The sequence below is a fragment of the Acanthochromis polyacanthus genome, chromosome 9 (genome assembly GCF_021347895.1).
Source record: "Acanthochromis polyacanthus isolate Apoly-LR-REF ecotype Palm Island chromosome 9, KAUST_Apoly_ChrSc, whole genome shotgun sequence".
In the NCBI taxonomy this organism is placed as follows: Eukaryota; Metazoa; Chordata; class Actinopteri; family Pomacentridae; genus Acanthochromis; species Acanthochromis polyacanthus.
In genome coordinates, this window is record NC_067121.1 from 37,499,525 (window position 1) to 37,516,459 (window position 16,935).

Sequence of the window (16,935 nt, forward strand, 5' to 3'; positions counted from 1 at the left end):
ACAGATTGGTTTCAAGTGCACTGAAGAATGAAGTGGAACAGGCTCTGGATTTGGCAGTGCTTACCCTCTGACATGCTGGTTAGGCTGAGGCAGAAGTTATATTTATTGGACTTTAAATAACTGCCTTTTAATTGTGAATTAATTCATTCACATAGATCTTTGAAAGCCTTACATCACTACCATTTTACAAACTTTATCCACAGTCTGCTTTGTTTCCCCTCCCCATATCACTAGATTTGCTGCATTTCAGCCACGCTTGTTGGCTTTTGTTGTGTTTACATGTTAGGAGTAGGATTCAGGCTGATGCTACCATGTTATGTGTCGTTAATAATATCAGCCAAATAGTAAAAGGTAACCACTGACCTTCCCATGCTGTGTCTCTACAGTGGCCTTGTCTCCTTCTCGGCTGAGGATAGTTGCCTTCACAAACTCTTCTACCGAATCCGGGACGAAGCATTCCTTCTTTATGTCAAAGGGACGTGTGGATGCCTCCATACGCTCCCTGTCTGACTTCCTCAGGTACGGGGCCGCCGCCCCAAACACAGACATCTCTGCATCCCCCATGTCTGGACTGATGTACATAGACATATAATCAACGCTTCACTCTGACTGTATCTGACACATTTTTTTTATTATATAAGCACATTATGTCAGCCTGTAACTCTAGTTTAAATTGCCATGAAATCCATAAGAAACAGGAATTTACCGGCGGGTTCAGCTCAGATGACTCAAATGTGATCCCAACTGTCAAAGTATAAATCAGTGATTCACCTGCAGTAAGAAGAGAACCACCACTGAGTTAGTTGTTTTATTCTTAAATGAGAACTTATTTAAACCCTAAATTGAGACAACTGCAGACTTACAGAGGCAAAGAAGCAAGTGCTAGAGGTTATTAAGGCTTCCCTTTGTATCTAATGATAATTTTTCCCCTTTTAAATAATGTATGATTTACATTTTTGCCTAAAGAAACATATACTTGCATATTTACACTGATGAGATAAATCAGTATCCACCTGCAGTGAGCAGAGAAAAAAATAACTGAAATATTCTTTGGTGAGATTGTGAAATGAGCTAACTCACATCAACATTTGTGAAAATGCCGATTTAAGGTGAATTTAAGGAGAATTTGTCTTACCTGGTGAGTAGCAAAAGTTGAAAATATATCAGTTAAAGGTGCTTTAATTAGACAATTACATTTGGCTACATCTTATAATGCAATATCCATCGCCCCTGTGTTTGTTAGTTTTATTGTTAACTGAAATCATATTTAAACTGGTTTACCTTAAATTCAGCAACTGGAAAAGAGCACGAATGCAGAATCATACTTACAGAGGCCAGGTGAAGAGCTGCTGGACCTGCAGCATAGGCAGGGATCAAATATATAACCCCAGATAACCCTGCCTTACAAGGCCAAGGGCACCACCCTGACCTGCTAACAAAAACACACACACACACATCACCAACATCAGGTACACTGCTTCCACACACACACACACACACACACACACACTTTGTAATTGGCATCATTCTCATCACTTATGACAGGGCTCTCTGATGATGTCTGGCTGCCCTCTTCGCTTGTTTGTCTCTAACTTGTCATGTGATTTTTCGGGAGCAGTACCAGGAACTTTCTGCAGCATAACTGGTGCGTGACTCACCCAAACATACCCTCTCTATCTCTAATTCTGCCACACTTTTTTCCTGTCATCCCTTGTGCTAAATTCTTTTTCCATGTGAGGACTGGTCATGGATGGAAACCAGATTCCATCCATTGTGAGTGAGGAGGGGCAGAGGTAGGGTGCAAACAGGAAAGGTATCAGTCGCCACCTGCTCATAGAGTTTATAACAGCATGCCATTTTCAGCGTATTACTTAATCTGACTGTGTGGTTTGTGGGCAGCTGTGACCAGTGGGGGGGTCTGGGTAGAAAAGGTTTTGCACTGTTGCTTCCTATTAACTCCTGGCTTTAACTACACCGTGAGGACAAAAGGACACTCCAAGCAAATGTGTGAAAATGTTATTTTAAAGCATAAGTACAGTGATGACAGCTGAATCCATCATTAGAAAATATAAGTAAAATGGCGCATGCATGAATCCGTTGAGAACAATCCTTCCTGTGTGTAAGAAAAAGAGGTGAGCGAGGCATAACCAAGGAGCTTCAGCAACTCAGATGGAAAACACTATGCATTCAACAACTGTGCCCTTTCCATTACCAGTTAAAGCTTTAAAGTAGCGTGGCAAAGAGAAAGTCTCTGTTGAAAATAGCTCTTATCAGATCTCGATTAGAGTTCACCAGAAGCCATGTGAGAGACTTGGGCACCAAACAAACCAAACACTGCACATCATCACAAACACACCAACCCCACAGTGAAACATGGCGGAGGCAGCGTCATGATGTGTGGAGCAGCAGATTCTGGAAGGCTTGCAGAGATGGAGAGTAAAATGAATGCAGCCATGTCGAGGTAAATCCAGGACAGATGCAGCTTGGGAGATCACTTGTTTTCCAGCAAGACAGTGACCTGAAGCATGCAGACGAAACTACACAGAAATGGTTCAAAGACAATGAGATGAATGTTCACTAGTGGTTCAGTCCAATGAAGAATTTTGTGTCAGAACTTGAAAAGAGCTGTTTACTGAAGTGTCTATAACTTGAAGTCCCCAGTCTTCTTAAAATTGTAGTGTCCAGATGTGCAAGGCTTCTACTAAATGCTGACTTAAAGGGAGTGAATATTTATGCAATCACTGATTTTACAAGTTATATGTTTAATAATTAGCATTACTTTGTAGAAATCTGCTTTTACTTTGGCATTTAAGAGTCTGCATTTGTATTTTTTTGTCAAAACAAAAAAAGGTAAAACTTCCAAAGAGGGGTAAATGCTTTTTTTTTGGCACTCTGCGTTGTTGTATGCCTGTCTGAGCAAAAAATTAGCCATCTCAAGTGGGTAATTGTGCAGCTCTTCACCAACTGGGTGCTCTGGGAGGTTTACAAGTTTGGAGCTGCGATGAAGAAGAGTTTACGCCATTTCTTATTTGAGATTCTGCTCAACAACTTCAATCTCCTGCTGCAGGACGAAACGCAGGAGCGGAACTTCATGCTTTACCTGTTGACGAAGCAACAGATCCTACAGAACCTTATTAGATAATAGATTTTGACAAATTGTATTATATTACCAAAAAGCAGTACATTTTTAATGAATGCAGTTTTCAATCATTTGTACACAGCGCCTTTATAATATTGCAACTTTCAGAGATATCTGTACAGAGAATGTACGTCATCCCATTAATGGCTAACGTAATGAATCTATATACACAGACTGTATAATTTTGCTATGCAGTCTATTTTCTGCCATTTTACATAACGTAGCTGCAGTGATTGCCTGTTGTTCTCTAAATGCTACCAGAATGTAGTTTATCAACACTCCTGTATAGACAAAGCTGGAACACTTGAAGGGGCTCTCATGCTAATATGCTCTTCAAACTACACCTACTCAATATAGAAAATGTTACAGTCATCTGTATTGGCAACAGTGTGCCTCTATAGCCTTACACATGCTTTGCTACCTCATCATCTCATCTGAAATACACAGAGCAGTGACACAGCAGCACAAATGTTTGTGAGACCACTCGGTTCCTGCAGTCCTCAGAAGTATATTAATGGGAAAATTAAGTGTATTTTTATTGGTCTGCCACTACACAGCAACTGCAGCCATCTGTTTGAAACTTGTAAACACTTTTATATGCGGTCACATCAGAGAAAGTTGGAGAGGATGGTTGAGAGAAACAATCTGTCTGATCTAAGGAAGTGGGTTTTCTTATTGGACCGATTTGTTGGTCTGTTTAAAGGCCTTCATGTTTGTATTCACTCCCCATCCCAACTAGCCTAGCCACGCTAGACAACCCACGGCAACGAATTTAATTCTCTGCCAGGGTGGGTCTAGTTACCCTCCATAAGGCTCGAGGCTGGATGCTCCTAAAACTGGCCGGACCAATCACCATGAAGTGTAGAGTCAGAAGGCGGGCGTAACGAAGTGACGACAGAGGCGCGACAATTCTGACAGAAACAACCGGCGCACAATAAACAGTTATCTTTCGACTCGGCTTTGGCCACAGCCCTTAAAGATTTGAAGCTAAAATTCAACTTGAAAGATAAACAAAGGACGGCACTGAAGTGTTTCATTGAGAAGAAAGACGTATTTGGACTTATGCCAACGGGATATGGAAAATCCTTAATACACCAGTTGGCTCCACTGGTTGGGAAGCTAATGGGACTTAGCCACAATCCGCCGGTGCTCTCGGAACTACGTCAGCCTATTCGTTGCGTTGATTGGTTGTATACCTACCCAATTGCTACAGAGGGATTTGATAGACAACCTTTTAGCCCGCCTCCCTCCCTGTCGAGCTTCCCTAGACCCTTGTGCCGTCAGAAACATGGGTCTAGCATGGCTAGGCTACATCCCAACCTTTGTTTGGCTCGTTTGTAAGCAACAGGAAAAATATTGACTTCTTCCTTTTTTCCCACTTGGGTGTTTGTTGCAAAGTCCTCTCATTTTAAAACTTTGACATTACCAATCCTTTCCATGTTTCTATTATGCATTTGTGCAGTACGGAGGAGTTGAAATTTGCTCAGCTGCTTAAACACAAAAGTTGCTTCAATGTTTCAAACTTTTCTACTTCCACCGTGGCAGAAAGTCGATGGAAACTGTCACCAGGTGCTGATGTGCTTTCAGCTCACTCCTCTCTTGATGATAGCAGGGTTAAGTGGTTGGATGATACCTGTGAAAGAACACTTCGCTCATTACAACGTGTTTAGACAGACAGGCTCTAGATCTAGTGCTCACGCTGCATGTGGTCGCCATCCTGTCAACACCATCATACGTCTACTCAAACATCATGTAGTAAAAATACATAGAGAGCATGCTCTGTACTGTACAGCCATGGCCATAAGTTTGGACACAACATGACTTATGTCTGTTTTGATGTCTATTACAGAACATAACTAATATTTTTTGACAGCACCAGTTTAATTAGTCAACAAATCAGCAAGGGATATAATATTATCAATAAATTCCAACAACTGGAACAACTTTGTTCCCAAAACATAATATTAGAAGAAAATAACAAAAAAATGCAGTACTTTCACAACCGAATTTGGTAAGAATAACAAAATGACACCAAACTCTTTTGATGTTTTTTTTTAAAATATGAAACTTAATATAGTTCTCAGGAGTTGTGTACTATATTGTAAGTGACAATTTTGTGGTATTTTCTAAGATTCACAAACGTCATGGTACTTGTGTCCAAACTTATGGCCATGGCTGTATATATATATAGTAATCCTTTCAGTTGTTAGTGCCCTAAGAAGTAAATATATAAACGTCCTGCATCCATAAAAAGCTGCCCTCACTATTGTTCTGTCATGATTTTGGTATTAGGCATGTGTGCATTTTATTAATAGTCTGGGCGTGATAGATATTAATAGACCTTTTGTTTGAAACTTTGTCTGACCCCACTGCCTTCCACTGCATGAACAGACCACACAAACCGGGCAAGAGGCTGTTTACCATTCACACTATCAGTAGCACTTCGGGTAAGATAGCAGTCAGGTGATAAAGACTCTTTTTGACACGAGTCATGCACAGAGGAGAAAGTCATGGAGGAAAAAATAACCTCCTCGACTACACAAAGAACTTCAACTGTTATTGTTTCTATTGGGACCGTGTTGTTGTTTGTTTTTAGTCACTGAGTGTTTATTCCAACTTTATACGCTAAAATGGTTGTCCCAATGAATCGGTGATTTTCTGCAGCAGTCACTCTAGGAGTAATTGAAAATATTAAAAGAGGCATAACTGTGATGTAAGGTCCGCTGAACTATTGAGCACTGATTTGTTGGTACGCTTAAGCCTTGATTGTACTCCTTTACAGATGTGCAAACAAACAGCTGAGGCACCACCAATGCATAGATGTTATTATACTACTTTGTACCCCACTTGGAGGCCTTCATTACATACATGCTTTATTGAATTCTGCGATGTCCAGAGACGAATGAGGAGGCAGATTCAGATGATTTATGTTGAGAATAAGGTTTACTGACATCAGGAAAAGCGACACAATGAGCAATTCTGAGGATTCTCTTCAGCTTTGGGTGTATATGGAGTTGGGATGAAGACCATATTTAGATTATGGCCCAATAAGGAGACAGCTTGTCTACTCCATTAACGTCAGACTAAATATCTAATCTTAACCAAGTCATGTTTTTCCTACAGCAGCTGTCTCTCTCTCGTGGATCTTCTTATACTGCATCTGCCTTTCTAGGGGTCATATTAGGGACAGAGAGCACCTGAATGTGCTCACAGTCTCAGTTTAGGAGAGGCAAATAGGAACAGGGGTCAAAGGTGATAACCTGTAGGATAAGTTGAGGTGATCTATAGGTTCTACAACGATTTAAAGTGACTGTAGTTGACAGATGCAACTTGCATGATATTTTGGGATGTCTTCAGCTAACAGCTGCGAGGAAATACCTCAATTAGGGGAAAGAGGGTAATTTTTCCTTCACGACGTGTACAGGTACAATAGGTCGAATCCACATGTGTTGTGCCAGGCGTGTGCACTAGGAATGTAAATTTTGGTACATTTTCTTAAATAAGAGCGAGCTGCGTTATCAGTCAATACATGAATAAGTGACAGGAAATAAACTCTGGGCAGTATTAATTTTATACTCTGATGAAGTTACCTAGAGTGCAATCACACTGACATTAGTTGATCCAACAACGTTTGTCACGTGGCCTGAGCAGCCCTAAAGACATAGACAACCTGCCATTATTATATGCTGGCATCATCAGTGAAATCTGGGCTCTGGCAAGTAGGGATAAAGCATCACAGGAGACTTTTTTATGGTGGCATTTTACTAGCTAAACCTACACAATGCTCTCTGTATTTTGTGTCTTTTGACAGGAGTGAGCATGTCCATCGGTGTCCTTCCTTTCTATCTCTGCTTTGGAACATTTTCAGCAGCAGGCAGCTGTTTGTGTTGTCAGCCAGTGTTTTATGGAGGATTAGAGCTGAGATCCAGCAGCTGACAGTCCCTCTGACTGACTGGACGCCACACAGATAGCAGGGCCTTTAATGGATCTGCACTGGGAGAATCAGCACAGGGAGGGGTGAGTATGCGCTACTGCAGGCTGCTCCATTTAAACGACCATTAAGGTAGAGGGACATTACGAGCACCAAAGCAGAAATCAGCTGTGAAGGACACAGACAAACATCGAATGGATCTTCTGGAATATTAGCACGCTAATTACATGATGACAAAAATGTAGAAAATTTCAAAATAAGAGCCTACTGAAGGCGTTTTCAGAGAGCAGTGACGCGTTGGATGGATCAGATAACTGGCACAATGATCTTGAATGGTATTGATGGAGAAAAACTACATTTAAATTAAATGCACATATTCTCTGTTAATTGTAATGTTAGTTGACTGCCTTAGCTCGTTACTTGACCACTGGAAATTCATTTCAGGTGGCTTGGTCTCCCCCTTCCACTATTATACATTATCATTCCAAATATAGGAAACAACAACAACCCATTTGTTTTGTGCTGTAATGCAGAATTGCTTGCATTTCTTTAAACATAGCACCTTTACCTGTCAGCAGTGTTTCAGAGATGATTAAAGGTTTGGTTTGTGTGCTGAAGCTTCTATGGAACTGATGTACTTTTTAACGTGACTGTTGCTGATGCGTTATGGAATTGAGCATACCAGCAGTTAAGAGCAGCTGAAAGTTTGTAATAACTGGATTGAGATAAGCTCATGAGTCCCTTGGGTTCATGTTTAATAAGTTTTACACACATTTAGAAGCAGTTAATCATTAGCTACAATGCATTACTTCCTTAACAGCTTTAAACAGTGTGGGTTTTTTTTGCAGCTATTGTGTTTTTTTCACAGTAATCTAGATGTCATCTGTCATCCGATGCTCAAAGTCCTCAGATGTTTGAAGATGTAATATTTCAGGGGGCTGTTCTTTGTGCATTTGACCAAAGTGAGTCTGCTTATCTACCCTTGGGCCATGATTGGCTGATGCAACAACATATTATAGAGAGAAATTAGAGAAATTCAGCCAGTCCAAAGGTTCCATTTGAGGAGCTCTTGGCAACAGCGGTAAGAAAAAACTCCCATTTAACAGGAAGAAACCTTCAGTGTAACCAGACTCAGGGAGGGCGGACATCTGCTTCAACCAGGTGGGGTAAAGGGAAGAGAGAACAGGTTAGCAAAGAGAAGGAGGTAACAATGCAAAGCTGAGAGAAAACCAAACAAAGGGACTTTCCTGTGACCAAAGCGTTGTATATCTGACTACTAAACTGAGCAACTGGCTCTGACTCACAGCATCAGACCCTTTCATAAAATAAAAATGCACCATGTGACCTGGTTATTAGAATCGTTTGGACAACAGCACTGATGCTAAAGTTAGATATGACACATTAGTGTATGTGTGTGTGTTCTTGTATTGATGTGGGGACACAAACACAAACATGTAGTATAATGAAAAGCAACTTCCTGTTGTGTAAATGATTTAATTTTACAGTAAACACTTAGAGAAAGGTTCTCGGTCAGACCAGTATTGGTTATGGTTAAATAATTTCATGTTCTCCATTACTCAAGACTGTAAGCCTCCTCACAGTAATGTAATGTCTCAGGCGATCCACAGAGTGTCAGTATTTTTTAATTTATCGTCACTGAAACTTCTCAAGGCTTGATTTCTTCTGTTCTCACTGCATCTGGGCTCCAATAATTTATACTGTAGAGAAGACGGTGAGTAGAGTACCGAACTCATGGAGGCAAAAGACAAACCTATAGAAACCATGCATCCCTCTTTTACATTGATTTCTTAAATAATTTCTTTTCTTTACTGCTCAGTGTATGTTGCAGCTGGTCAGAGTTCTGCTTTATAAAATCTATCTTCCCAGGGGTTTTGATCACATGGACACCAATCTTTGTGTTGTATTATTCTGACAACTGCTATGAGCAAAAGTTAAACTAATTTTCACTTTTTTGAGGAACAACACGTACATTTTTTCCCCCCAGTTTTCTACTATAGAGCTACACGGCTGCACATCAGCACTGGTAAGTACCTCATAGCTCATCTATTTAATATGTTCTTCAATAACACTTCAATCTCAATTTGAAGAGACTTTTCGCCTACAGAAGCGACAGCATATTATAACTATTAAATATGTTGTACTATACTGACTTTGTTCACCTAGTATCTACTGAGTATGTGCAGAAGTACTGAGAGTACTACTGTTTCCTGTAAGATGTCCAGTCGCTACTTCCTTTTGCTCTACAGTCTAGTTTTGAAGAGTTCATTTGCAAAAAGAGGTAACTCCGTTTTCAGAAAACTCTTTTTTTTATTGTTTACTTGAGATAATAATAATAACACTAATAATTTATTTTTCTCTATTTTGTCATGTATTTTACTACTGAGTCAAATCCACTCAACTTCAGTTTGATCGATATTATCTCAAGTAAACATTAAAAAAAAGTTTTCTGAAAATTTATCAAGACGGAGTTATCTGTTTTTGCAAATGAACTCTTCTTTTTTGTTCCACTGTATTTTCCAGTTTTACCACAGTGCCAGTAGATGTCAGCAGCACTGCAGAAACGTGAAACGAGTGAACATATATTAGACCTCAGTCTTATTGTAGGAGGTGCTGTCCAGTGCCATAATGTCAGATACAGCCCATGGAGGTTTTATTGGCAGTAAAGTTACTTTTTACAAAGAAGTTTCTCATGTTTTGGGTTTTTCTTTACATTTCTGCACAGATATTGATCCATAATGAAAACTTTGGAGTTTGAAGCCTTAATTTGCGTGTCTTTAGTGAGGACCTTTTTTTTTTTGTCTCTCACTAGTACCATAGGAAATCTATTGCACTTCTGCTAAGATACAGTTCGTCATGTTTATGCACCTGGACATGTCATCAGTTATGTTTCCGGAAGACAGCAGGTGTTTTGGGTTTTTAAACAACACACATTATCACCCAGATGACACTGCAAGTGTAGATCAAGTTGTGCCAACATGTATCTATTACATAACAAAGTGGCATATCTGTCCAAATACAGCTTTTAATGCAAGTTTGAAGCATGTCAGATTAATGTTCACCCATCCTTTTGTTATGCCTGAATTATCCTGTAGTGGGTTGCAGGGGGCTAGAGGAGTGAAACTGAAAAGTTTGACTATTTGACGGATGCAATTCAGATCACAATCTTACAGAAGCTGACTGCTAATTATAGATCCGTCAATAAACTTTTAACAATAATTTGGTGTTCTCAAACATCGTCTCAGTATTTATAGACGCAAAAACCAATGCAGTAACTTAGGATATTTGACTCGACTGCTCCGCTTCTCAGCATGTGGTCCGAAGAAAGAGCAGGAAGACATTTAACACTTGGAAACCGGGTCAGAATTTATTTCTGTACAAACAGCAGCAGCTTCAGAGCCCAAACTGACAGACAGGAGAGCTCAGCTGAGTCAGACATTTCAGAGCTACAAGGTAAAGGATGGGACAGTAATTGATAATAAAAATAGGAATAAGAAATTAGGACACCGATGAAGGAATCTCGTGTGTAAATATATCAAATACATCTCAAAGAATATTGGAATTTTAGGGCCTAATGTGCAATGAATTCAGGGCAAAAGTGATTGACGAAGCTCAAGTCTCTTAGCCCAAAATCTTGCAACTTCTGACAGAAAGAAAGACAGAAGATTTAATGCTAATAAAGTCAAAACTCATATTAGTCAATCATGCTTTGATCTTTCTTTAACTGTGTGCATGTTGGTGACTTAAGCAGAAACAAGGTGGTCTCAGTCCAGAAGTTAATCTGTTTCTCAAATGAACATTTCTTTTCAACTTTCAGCTGCTTTACACACTTCTTTATAAGCTACTTGATTGGAATCTCTGCTTGCATGACCAAAACCACCACCCAACTGTGGAGTCGGACCATCCGAAGAAGAGTTGGAACCACATTCCCGGTGGGTGACTTTGGCCCAAAAATATGCTTAATAACCAGTTTATAGTTTTTGTAACACCTTGCTTGAGTCAGTGCTCCAACACTGAGAAGACTAAGAAGACTTAAGACTTAAGAAGACTATTGGCTTTCTGAGGGGGGCAGAACATGTGTCACACAATCGGCATCTTTGACGTTGCTGAATTCTGTCAGAGTTCTATTTTGGATTCTTTTAGTCTTATATATATATATCACAGCAAGAGAGAAAGGATAGTAAATGTGGGTAAAGGGTGTCACCTCCCACTGATTGACAGAGACGACTGCAACAGCTGAGTCTCAGCCCAGATACAGTACAAAGGTTACTGCTATTAATACACGCGAACACACACACATAATGTGGCATATTGCATTTAATTGATGACACTGAATTCATGACACTGCTCTTCTCAGCGTTGCTCAGACTCTTAACTTCTGCTCTGTGTTAAAGTGAATTAAGTCAGAAACCCTGACACGCCCATATTAACGCCAAAGAGTCTCCATTACCGTTTCAACCTTCAGCGACCTCAGGAGGAGCAATGTGACACCTTCAAGGCCCCGCAGACGTATGACAGGGCGAGAACATGCTCTGTATTTTTATATATGTTTGTGGAGGAGAGGGGAGGTGTCAATGACAGGGAGGAGAGCAGAGAAGCTACTGTTACAATGGAGATAGTTTGAAGACTATTCTGAAGCTACAACTGTTGGACATCTCAGGGTGTATCACAGCAGTGGAAATTTCAATTCTGCAGAAGCAACCTGGAGTCACTGCACAAGAAAACTGGAAGAAGAACCCACTGCGTTAAATCAGAGAAGAGCTTAACTCTCTTCTACCAGCAGCTACAAATACTGAGGAGAGAGGGGTTTAATGAGCTGCAGATGGACTACACTGAAGCTACAAGCAGTTAGCTGTGTTAGCATGCTGTTCTGAGTCAGCAGAAGAGCTGCTGGACCGGAGAACTTCAGGGCTGGATTTCACAGTGGGCACACGTTTGGAATCTGTGGAATGCTAGAAGCCAGTTGTCATTTCATTCATGTTGAACAGTTCAAACTCTACGCATGGATGCAGAAACATAGCAGCTAACACCGGTGGACTTCAGCTGTTTTTTTTACTGGACTACCAGCAGCTTTGGATTTCTACAGAATCAACCACCAACAACCATCAATGAACCAAAGGATCTGATCTCAGACTTTGAAAGATATACTTTAGTTCAATTGCAAGAAGACTTGTTTTTACACTCCTCTGTTCCACTCTGGTGCACATGAATGGACAACAAAGGATGCTGAGTAGCTCCTTTTACAAGAGAGGTAACCACCAGTCAACAGTGTGTTAAGTGTATTCTGTAGAGGATTTTAGCCTCATCACATGAAACAGTGAATGCTCCTGAGTCTGGGCCTTGATAATCTACACAAACACACTGCTGCATTCAGAGCTAGCAGCAGGCGACCTTCATATTTCAGCTTAGATCCTGTCAGAGTTGTGGTTCTGGGTCCAGATGTTCCTCAACACGGTGCTGGTGGTCCTGACGGACCTGGCAGCCAGGTTCCTGGGTAACACCGCGTTCCGGCAGCACTTCCACCTGCTGCTGTCGGCGGTGGTGATGTTCGGTCCTGCGCTCAGCTTCTGGGTATCTCAACACAGCATCTTCGCCAAGAGGAGCCACTTCCTGTACAGGTGAGACCACTTCCAGTTTTCAGTCCACTTCAGCCCAGTTGTGTTATTTTTCGGTTCAGTTGGATCTGATACAGGAGCTGCAGTAGAGCGGGTCTCCTCCTTTCCTGTGTGTTATGAAGGAAACCTTACAAATTAAACACAGAGCATACAGAACAAAATATGCTCTGGTTATTGGAACTCATGAGTGTTTTGATTATTTGATTAGTTCCAAGCTTTGACTATTTGTCCTGTTGAAAAGGTTTCGTCCTCTGGGTTAAATTGTTGACGATGGATGGATGGATGGATGGATGGATGGATGGATAGATAGATAGATCCATCTATCTAGAGAAGAACACCAGAGTCATTTTCACCACTTTCCCAGGATGAGCCCAACTACAATCATCTATTTGCAGCAATCACAAGTCTCAACTGAAGCTATTTCTACTGTCTGGCAGTAGCTGTGTTCGATTTTCATACTACTAAGTAATATGTAGTGATGCCAGACATTGTGCAGTTAATAATTTAACGAGTGAGTAAATACACTTAATATCGCTTCACATTGGCAAGAAATGAGATAAGCATTGAAGCCACCTAACTTAAAGCAGCATTAAATGATTTCTTTTTCATTTTATCATCTTACTAAGTTGCAGTGACAAACATGCAAACAGATGTGTATTTACATGTTCAGCAGAGAGCATTAGTCATATTTATCTTCGTTAGATGGAAGTAAGTCTAATATTCACTCCTTCTGGCGCTGGTTTGATCTGCACTAACTCCTGAGGAAAATATCTATTTGTTTACCAGTTAAACACTTCACTACTCAACATTCAAACAAGATGAAAGCAGCGAGATTGGATCAAAACTAGTTTCTAGATGTAGACTGCAGTTATAATCCTGATATCTTCCATCTCAGCCTATGGTTACACTTCAATACCCATACTTCCATAATATACAATACACCAGAAAAAGACAGTATGTCCCAGTGCATAGTATGTCATATGTAGCATGCTAAAACTTCGCAGATGTCCTACTGTATCCAGTCAGATTTTGCAATATGCAGGCGAACGTGCTTTTCTGGCCATTCTGATCCACAATCCTCTTAGATATATTTAAAAATCAATTAAAAAATTGTCATGTGAAGTCAAAATTCTTAGATTATTCTGGCTGTAAAATTCTGATCCGTACTTTGAAACTTAATGGCAAAGACACTGTGAAAAACTGAGTAGGAGTCTTCTCAGACTTGTGGTTTGTATGTAATTATATTACCTTTCGTTAATGTTCCGGTAAAGTCCTAAAACTTTTAATATTTAGTATAACAGAGCATAATTTGTCCCTTCTGCAGTCTCTGACATTTCTGCCCTCATGTCCTTCTGCAGGATGTTCCTTCGCTCCGGTTGGGGTTGGACCTGCGTCTTCGTCGGCTCTTTCGTCTTCCTCCTGTCCTTCTCCATTCGTCGTTCCCTCTCCCTCTCCATGCGTCACCTCTCCAGACTCGGGGTGGCAGGAGGCCTGTGGCTTGGTTTCTGCAAACTCCTGGACCTGCTGGAGAACGCTACAGGAAGCTGCTACGAATCGTTACACGCCGGCCAAGACGTCGCCAACGGGCAGCCTCTGCTGGTGCTCCGAGAGGACGAAAGCAAGTCTGAGTGCCTCAAAGCTGGGATGCTTTGGAGGGGCTATGAAGTTTCAGAGGACGTCTTCCTCCTATGTCTTTGCTGCCTGCTGCTGGCAGAAGAAACAGCTGTGTTTGGTCCTTATCTGAGCCTAGGAGGGATCTCAGATGCCCCTCTGAGGATCCTCTTCCTGTTCTGTGTTATCCTGCTCGCGCTCTGGATCTTTCTACTGCTTTGTCTCTTAGCTTACTTCCCTCAGTTCCCCACCCAGCTGCTCGGGGGCGCTCTGGGCTGCCTCAGCTGGAGGGGACTGTATCAGGGCTGGTACCGCATGGGGCCCAGCTGGTACTGCCCGGGGAGGCCCGGTCTGGGGCTGCTGAACACCAAGGCCAGCAGTACTGAAGCAGAAGACGTCCAACCCAACCACGACCACTGCAGTTAACTTTCAACATTCAAACATTTAAGAACTGAAATGATTTAAATCCTGAACAAAAACATGGACTGTGGGACTTTTGTAAGGGTCAGTCAGAGTCTGTAATGTATTTCAATGTAGCATCTCTACATTTAAATCATTAAAGGGTGTGTGTTCTTTCAGGTGTTAACTGGGAGTCACAAAAGACAACAGCTGAGTCTCCTCAAGACTACAGAGTGAATATAAAAGATGGACGCAGCCTCGTGGTCTGAAGGAAGCTCCTAAAAAATCTGTTCTTTATAACAGCCAGCAGGGGGCAACTCCTCTGGTTGCAAAAAGAAGTCCGATTGTATAGACGTCTATGAGAAAATAACCCTACTTCTTCCTTGATCTGCTAGCTCAGGAAACATTTCCCATTTGGTCCCATTTAGAGTGAATTAGATGGTAAAGTAGGGTATGTTTTAGGGGACCTTGTGATTAAAATGTCCTCATGTTTTCTGTCAGATCCATCACAGTGTCAAAAGACGGGAAGTTGTGGACGAATAAAATAACAAAATTGTCATCTGTCTTTTTCCAAATGCTTCTCCGTGACCTTGGTGGAAAACATTGTGACGTTGAGGAAAGATGCAAAAGAGAATTCATCGGGACAACTGTGATGCTGAAAGAATCCGACTGCACTTACACCAGGCTAAGCATTGATTAAAGGGTGGATGGTTGACATGGGTCTGAAGCGGATAGTGCATCCGTTTAAATGCCGCAGGGAATTGTGAAATGGCATCACTTTTGTAAAGGATAATTTACAAAAGTTCCTGTCTTGTCTCAGGATAATCTGTCCTGCAGGAGATAAGACAGGAAGTATTGAACCCCCTTTAGTTACAGAATTGGACCAGCTCTTATCACAACTGCTACTTACATACTTCTGTCAATTCTGCTTAGTTAATATACTCAATGAATAAAAACAAAAATTCGACTCCATCCCAGGCTTCACAACAATCGTCCACAAATCCAATCTTTAATCTATGCTTTGATCAAGAGACAGCATCTGCTCTTTAGATACAGATTTGTGTCACAACCAAATAAATCCAACACTTAAAACATAGAGAACTCGAAAGACTCCACATCTCTCTGATAGATTTTCAGAGTCTGGTTAGTTTTTCTTTTTAAGTGCAGTGACTCAGTCCGATAGGTAATCCTGCTTCTATTCACAGCACTGTATTGACTTTTCACGCTCCTAATAGTCCTCCTAAAACTATTCTAGGCACTACAATTCAAAAGTTTGGGTCACCCAGACAATTTTTCCATGAAAACTCACTTTTATGCATGTGCTAATGTAACTGCAAAATGGTTTTCTAATCGTCAATGAGCCTTTCAGCACCATTAGCTAACACAATGCAGCATTAGAACACAGGAGTGATGGTTGCTGGAAATGTTCCTCTGTACCCCTATGGACATATTCCATTAAAAATCAACTGTTTCCAGCAAGAATAGTCATTTACCACATTAATAATGTCTAGACTGGCCCCTGGAGCAAAACAAGTTGGGTAACTCTGCTTTACAGCCGCACTAGCTGCTCTGGGAGGCTGTATTTAGTCACAACAGTGCTTTGAGTTAAATGTCAGAAGGCCAACATTCTGCTGTTGAACAGGTGTCTGTATATTATAGCTCATCGACTGGCCAACAAGTTCACTCGGTTTATGAGAATGTCAATATTTCAGTATTGGCTGTAGCCAGAACTACAATGTCTTTGAGATACTAGACTGAAAAAAAGAATGAACAAAGCCAATGTGAACTCCATAGGGACACTAAAAGATAAATCAGTGGATTAGAAAAGTGATTACATCTGATCCCACTGGAAAATACAACAAAACTGATGATATTCCATCTTGGGCTGCAACAAATGTTTAATTTTCTGTATCAAAACCACCAGTGAAATCACAGAAATTGGTGACATCTTGGTGCTTTGGTATTCACTTTACTATCGTGTGATAAAAATCCAAATCCTCATATGAGACGCAAGATGAAGAAAATGCTATTTTTGCATTTAAAATTTGTTCTTTCATCAAAAAATTGATTTATTTCATATTTTCTATTGGTTTATTGACTGAACTCTGCTTCTTTGTTTAGTACTAATCAACACATTTCAAGGTGATAATACGCTAAACTAAGATAGTGAACATGGTAATTAGGGTTTTTCCTGGCTCAAAACATTTGACAGTAACATCAGT

The 16,935-nt window shown here is 40.8% G+C and overlaps 2 protein-coding genes across 5 annotated transcripts in view; one reads left to right on the plus strand and one right to left on the minus strand.

Annotated features, from left to right (window-relative positions):
• Positions 1-757, minus strand: part of LOC110957999 (myosin-7-like) — a 13,728-nt gene extending 12,971 nt beyond the window's left edge. For all 3 annotated transcript variants that reach the window (XM_051952860.1, XM_051952859.1, XM_051952861.1), the window contains exon 1: positions 364-757. In XM_051952860.1, the coding sequence (XP_051808820.1) occupies positions 364-588 (225 nt within the window). In that variant the 5' untranslated portion in view covers positions 589-757. The remainder of the gene's footprint in view (positions 1-363) is intronic.
• Positions 1-15,272, plus strand: part of fitm1l (fat storage inducing transmembrane protein 1, like) — a 20,749-nt gene extending 5,477 nt beyond the window's left edge. Inside the window, exons 2-6 of one of the 2 annotated variants that reach the window (XM_051952863.1) lie at positions 387-519; positions 1,546-1,645; positions 6,951-9,114; positions 10,906-12,706; positions 14,062-15,272. In XM_051952863.1, the coding sequence (XP_051808823.1) occupies positions 12,528-12,706; positions 14,062-14,740 (858 nt within the window). In that variant the 5' untranslated portion in view covers positions 387-519; positions 1,546-1,645; positions 6,951-9,114; positions 10,906-12,527 and the 3' untranslated portion in view covers positions 14,741-15,272. Of the gene's footprint in view, positions 1-386; positions 520-1,545; positions 1,646-6,950; positions 12,707-14,061 lie in introns of both variants that reach the window. The other variant, XM_051952864.1, reaches the window with a different exon arrangement.
• Positions 15,273-16,935: the final 1,663 nt, after the last annotated feature.